The following is a 6,097-nucleotide window of genomic DNA, read 5'->3' on the forward strand; positions in this document are numbered from 1 at the left end:
AACATTGGGTTCACGGCAACCACTGCAAACGGATCCCTCTGCCTCTGCCCTATGACCGGTGGGTCCAGGAGGGTGTCGCCGACTCAGAGACTGAATCTGTGCCAAGGTTCATACATTTCAGTGATGCTCGTGTGAAAGGAACAATTACAGAACAAGAGAGTGACAATATTTTGCAACCAGCTGTACCATCATCAGCCCGATTGGACACTACAGAACCTGAAGTCTTGTTTAAAGACCATACAATACCGGGAAAACAACGGTATAATCTGAGGCCGAGAAATAAGAACTAATAAAAATGGACTAATAACATTTTTTCCCCAAGTACTATTTTTGAAAACGCAGCTCTCCCATCTGAGAAACTTGCTTATTTTTGTTTTTCGAACCGCCATCCGGGTTCCGCTGCTAGGGCCGCGATTGCCCAAAGTCTTTGGGGTGCAGCTGGCGACGTTAGGTCGACAGTTCTGGTTGGTCTAAGGGAGTTGCCCTAAATCAACAGAAGCATTCCTTAGCAGAATCAACCTCCCATCGCAGGCAGCATTATAGAGAGGATTGAGTTTTTCAAAATGGAGAAATCTGCCAAAGCTGTGAACTTTAAAACCAGAATATGTGGATTGATGACAAAGAAACATTTTTTATTATTATGCATTTTCCTGTTATTAAGGGCAATGATGTTTTTGATAGGATATGTACTGTTTTCTTTACAAGTAACCTTTGCACCAACTACATCGCCCATACCTCCTCCTACTATTTCTGCACATTCTTTTCAACCCCTTCCTGAACATGAGTCAGCTAGGAGATTAGAGTTTATTAATAACTCCTTCATTCAGCTCTTGCACCAACACCAACTAGTAATGAACACGACTAACTGCTGGGTGTGTGGTCTTATGCCTCACACAACGGATAAAGGTATCCCTTACCTTGTCCTGCCATTCAGTCACAATGGCTCTGTTTGGGCATACAGGACAATGTTCATTTATGCACACGAAGTCTACCCCCTACGTTCTGTAACAGACAATCCTAAGAATAGTGCTCTAGTTAAGAGTTTAGTAGATATGATTAAGGAAGATATTTCCTATGAGACTATCCCTAGAGATGAGACACTAGTATACATAGGATGGAACGTGACCGGATATGGAGCTACTCTGAGTGAGAAACAGCAAGCTAAGAGATCTTCCCCGATTTGGATTGTACCCCATCAGGGTCACCTGTGTCTGCAAGGTACTGGCAAGAATCCCAGAGCTCAGTTAGGGAAGAGTGTCTGTACTGAAACGTATGTTTTCTCTTCTCAGGCTTCCCCTTCATTTTTAGCAGCTAGGGGTACATATTTCATCTGCCATGATAGAGCATATACATGGTTGCCCCCTGACTTTTCGGGCACTTGCTTTGTTTCGTTCCTGTTGCCACCCACCTACACGGCCGCAGCAGATTACCATAGGACAAGGACAGTTAGGGGTGTTGAGAGTAAAGACGACACTGGGGAACAGGAGTTTGGGGATTTCGCAAAATGTTTTCTGCCGTTTTGGGGGCCCATGGTGAACAGCAGGAACATTCGCCAATTGACGAGGGTAGTTGAATCTGCTGTGATTGAAACGGCTGGTGCCCTTAGTAACTTGACTGCTGAGCTCCAATCGGACCGTCTTCTGACCCTTCAGAACAGGGTCGCTTTAGACGTCATACTTGCAGACCGAGGTGGGGTATGTAAACTGATCCAATCGAGTTGCTGTGTTTTCATTCCAGACAACGCTCCAACTGTATACCAGGCCATCTCCAAACTACATAAGATTTCCGAATCTATTCATGTGGATAAAGGAGATTGGTCTTTCATGGGATGGTTCTGGGAACTGATATCCGGCTGGGGATGGAAAATTCTGATGGTCATTGGGATGGTCTTGGCCATTCTTTTCCTGTTCTGTCTGTGCATGCAGTGTGCTCCTGCAATATGTGGCCTCTGTGTTACATCATGTGTAAGGAAGCCTGTGTCAAAATACGAACTAAGTACCAGAATGATGTTACAGCAACATCTCAATGACTTTAGGAATATAGACCTGGACTCAGATTAGCATGAGATTAGGTTAAATTGCCTATGTAAGGGCAAAAGGAGGGTTTGTAGCTCTGAAAATTCTGGACTCCTGCAACAAACTTTGTTGTAGCATGACGATTTAAGGTACCAAAAGACGAATAATGGCTAGTACACTATGCATAAGCATTTTCGTCATAATCGAGTAACGATTTCACCTCGAAATCGCCATTTTCGGTTTTTAACCCTTGGGTTCCATTTTACGCTTGGCAGCCATTTTGTGAGTTGCCCTTCACATGGGCTTGTAACCACAGCTGAATTCGATATCAAAGGACACATACACCTTGATTGACTTTTCTGTGACCTGGGCAAGCTGGAACCATTGCCCCAAGCCAAACCTGTTTGGTCAGTTCCTCTCCTAGTGGCCGAACAAGATAGCATCAAAGCACAACAGGCCATAAACTGTTCCCATCGCACACACACCCCCGCCCGAATCTTGCTCACACCTGTCCCTTCTCTTTTCTCTTCTTGTGCTTTATGATGAGGAGGAGCCCGGTTTCATTGAGGGTACACCTATATCTGATGAAAATGTTGGGCCTTTCCGGGTAATTGATCACGAACTGGACACACTAAATGTGGACTTGTCATCATGACTCTGCTTTTTCTTTGTAATGAAAATATGTGAATAGCTCACTGTAAATCCAAGAATGTTTGCACTGTAAATCTAAGAATGTTTGCCTAAAGCCTAAAATTCTGTATAAAAAGAGAAGCCTGGTTCTGTAATGTTGAGCAGTCTCCTGAGAATATACACACCGTGTTGTACTTCTAGGACGCTTGTTACTTGGTTGCAGCCAATAAATTCGATCTTTGACTTCACCTAGAAGACTCGTGTTTCTGTGGTCTGAATCAGGAAAGTACTCGAGGTCTTTGGGTGTTGCCCCTGACACCGCTGGGTTACCGGATCAGTACCGGTTCTGAAAAACCCAGTACCTCAATAAAGATAGGATCGATCTCTCAGACCCTGGGGCAAGTCTCGGTCTCACCCGTTAGTGACAGCTCCGACACACTCAGCCGGCCACTCATTAGATGGCATTTTCTCAGACAATCCCTCTTCAAGTCACTACTGCACGTCCACTTCTCTGGTCAGACCATCGTGCAGTTATGCTTCAACTGAATTCGGAAGCGGATCCTAGGCATAAACCAAATCTAGAGGCATCAAGACAGGGTGCGCAAAACATACTACACACAGTACTTTTCCTAACACCCAAAAGTATAAGCACATAAATCAGCATAGCACATAAATCACATTAGGGTCCAGGTTGCGCCACTGCGCAAAAACCTAAACGTAGCAGCTGCCCACTACTTGCTGGACAGCTGAGGACAAGAACAGGTCCTAAACGCTGCAGCTGGCAGGCACTAAGTGCTACGCAGCTGTGGAAGGCCAAAGTAGGGGGCGAAGGAATGCGATTTACTCCTGAGCCCAAAGACATGTCCCTAGAAAGAAAACCTAAACGTAGCAGCTACCCACTATTTGCTGGGCAGCTGGAAATGACAAACTGCGGCATGGGCCCTCACTGTCCCTTAGGAGCAAAACTGTGGTAACTGCTGGAGCCCTCTGGCTCTAGAAATTCATATTGTGCCCTTTTGGGAGCCCTCTAGGCTCTGGTCACCAATTGGCATCTTGGGGAGCCCTTCTAGGCTCTGGCATAACGGGGCCCCTGGAAGCCATCTGGCTCTCAAAACATAGGTGCCCCAAAAGGTAGGACCCAAGGGGCTTCTAAAATAGTAACAATCAGCTCTAGGCCCCTTTGGGGCCTTTCAAATTAACATGGCCCCCCAAGCCCCTCACAGGGACTTTTAAACAAATATGGGCCAAACGGGCCGCTCGAATACTGCGTCCCCCCTCGCAATAACCAGGCAGCTCTAAAGAGAAGCCGCCGTCGGGGCGGCCCGCCACTGCGGGCCCCTGTACTCGTGTGGCCATCCCGCTGCCCCAGCCGTCTTAACTTACCGGTTCTCAGCGGGGGAAGGCTTTCTCTTCCTCGGGCGGTGGTAGCGCTCGGCGGGGCTCTCTCTCCTCATGGGAGCCCCGCCTTCACCATGCGCCTGCTTCGCACGCTCTTCACCCGGTCACCCATCTCGGGACCGGGACTTGATGTGGAGCCTTCGTGGCTCCGGGGCAGCAGTCCCCTCTTCCGGCCGGGCGATGGCCAATCACAGCACGGCAGCGGGCGGGACTTCCTTTGAAAACCGGAAGTCCCCCCATCGTCAGGCACTACGGTGCCTGACTTCCTGTTTGCGGCGCGAGGGCTGCGGCGGTGACTTCTTGGGGCACAGAGAGGGGTAGGCACCCTCGAGGTATAAAACAAAAGTAAAAACGGGGTGGGCATCCGTTAAGGACACTAATAAGCGGGGTGGGCACCCGCAGTGTGCACACAAGGGCAGGAGCACTTCCCTGTGGGAAAACACCAGCGCTCTGCCCAGAAATACAAATAAAGCGCTCACGAGGCGCTGGGGGCACAGAAACCCTAGCCTAACAAAGCAACTGGGGCAAAAGGGCTCCCAGAAGTCCTGGGCATCAGGGAGGGCAACGCAGGGCCCAGGGGCCAGTACACAGGGCACTCCAGCAAGGAGACAGCCCCCATGGCGGTCCCTCCTGGGCCCCACCAGCAGCAGCCCCCTCCTATTAGTACCCAAGCAGGAACTCCAGGTATCCAGGCATCCAGGGGCTGGGCAGGGCACAAGGAGGCAAGCCTTCCCCTGGGCCTCAGCAGCAGCATGCCCGTGGTAGATTCAAGTCAGGAAACAAGAACATTTAACATGAGGTCACAGCCTCTTTTTATACACCAAATCCCTTTGTCTCTTGGGTGCAGGGTGGGGGAAAACCAGACGCAGCTGGTTCTGGAGCACTTCGTTTTGCTCAGCCCCTCTCCCTATTCACAGGACAGGTTAGGGTCATCAGTCGCACCACAGGGGTCGGAGACAGCATTGTGGAGGGAAAGCCCAGCCCTATTCAGGTCCCAGGTGCACTCCTCCCACCCATCTGGCTGTCAATCTCTCTATTCACCACCGGGGCAGACCATCCTGACTCCTGGAGCCAGGCACACCAGCCAGCTCCAGCCAATCACAAGCCAGACAGTCATTTCACCTTTATTGCACAGGCAGGCCAACTTCTAGAAGTGGCACTTCTACACTAGACACATCAACGCCGCACGCATCATCGCGCAGCATTTACTCTCACGAGTTCGCACATACCAAACTCAACCTTGCACTCCCCACGCATCAGGAATTACCATGGACACACACATTCCCCATGCATTCCTATGGGAGGGCAGGCCAATCTCGCACACGCACTCAGAGAGCGCACGCACTTTACACTGCGCCACAGTGCTAAAGTGCGCAAAGTCCAGAAATCACTATACTGATGTAACATTAAAAGGCAAAACGTTCAGGGGTGAATCTGCCAGAAGGACCAAGTCCAACAATGGCACAGCTCACTCAATCTATGCCTGAGCTTACTGCAGATTTACATTTCAGCCGCGGATGTATATCGTCAGTGGATTGACTCCAGTCTCCATTCGCTTGCTCCATTTAAAAATCAAAAAATAAAATATTTTTTCCCTCCGAACCTTGGTTTGACGAGAACCTTAGAGCTCACAAATAAGCCTGCAGAAGGATAGAAAGGAAACGGCACATCCACTATGATCCCTGTGATAAAATCCCATATAAGCACACCATTCAGGCCTACCATGATATAATTTTTAAAGCAAAATCCAGTTACTGTGTCGTCAAAATTAAATCTTCTTTAAACATCCCCAAAGAACTCTTTGCAACAGTGGTAAAACCGAGCAAGCTTCCTGAACCTAAAAACATTACAGCGACCAATTCTTCTGCATTTGTTAGCAACATTTTTTCAAGATAAGGTCAAACCTACCTATAATACGTGTTCGCACAAGCATCCTCCCTGTGGTGTAACCAATGAGAAGGATATAGGCATTGAACTGGTACTGATGGCTACCACCCCCTCAGACCTCATCAGAACAACAGGACACAGGCCAGCAAAGGAGTTGGGATCAGGTA

General features: G+C 48.8%; 1 protein-coding gene across 1 annotated transcript; it reads left to right on the top strand.

Annotated features, from left to right (window-relative positions):
* Positions 1–614: 614 nt before the first annotated feature.
* On the top strand, positions 615–2,060 carry LOC147737725 (endogenous retrovirus group PABLB member 1 Env polyprotein-like). The gene has a single exon (XM_086942436.1). It carries the CDS (start codon positions 615–617, stop codon positions 2,058–2,060), a length of 1,446 nt encoding a protein of 481 aa, XP_086798562.1.
* Positions 2,061–6,097: the final 4,037 nt, after the last annotated feature.

The sequence above is a fragment of the Lissotriton vulgaris genome, chromosome 1_1 (assembly GCF_964263255.1).
Source record: "Lissotriton vulgaris chromosome 1_1, aLisVul1.2, whole genome shotgun sequence".
In the NCBI taxonomy this organism is placed as follows: Eukaryota; Metazoa; Chordata; class Amphibia; order Caudata; family Salamandridae; genus Lissotriton; species Lissotriton vulgaris.

What these genes read in the sequence shown, in the direction of transcription:
- LOC147737725 (XM_086942436.1), top strand. Translation starts at nt 615, where the DNA reads ATGACAAAGAAACATTTTTTATTATTATGCATTTTCCTGTTATTAAGG.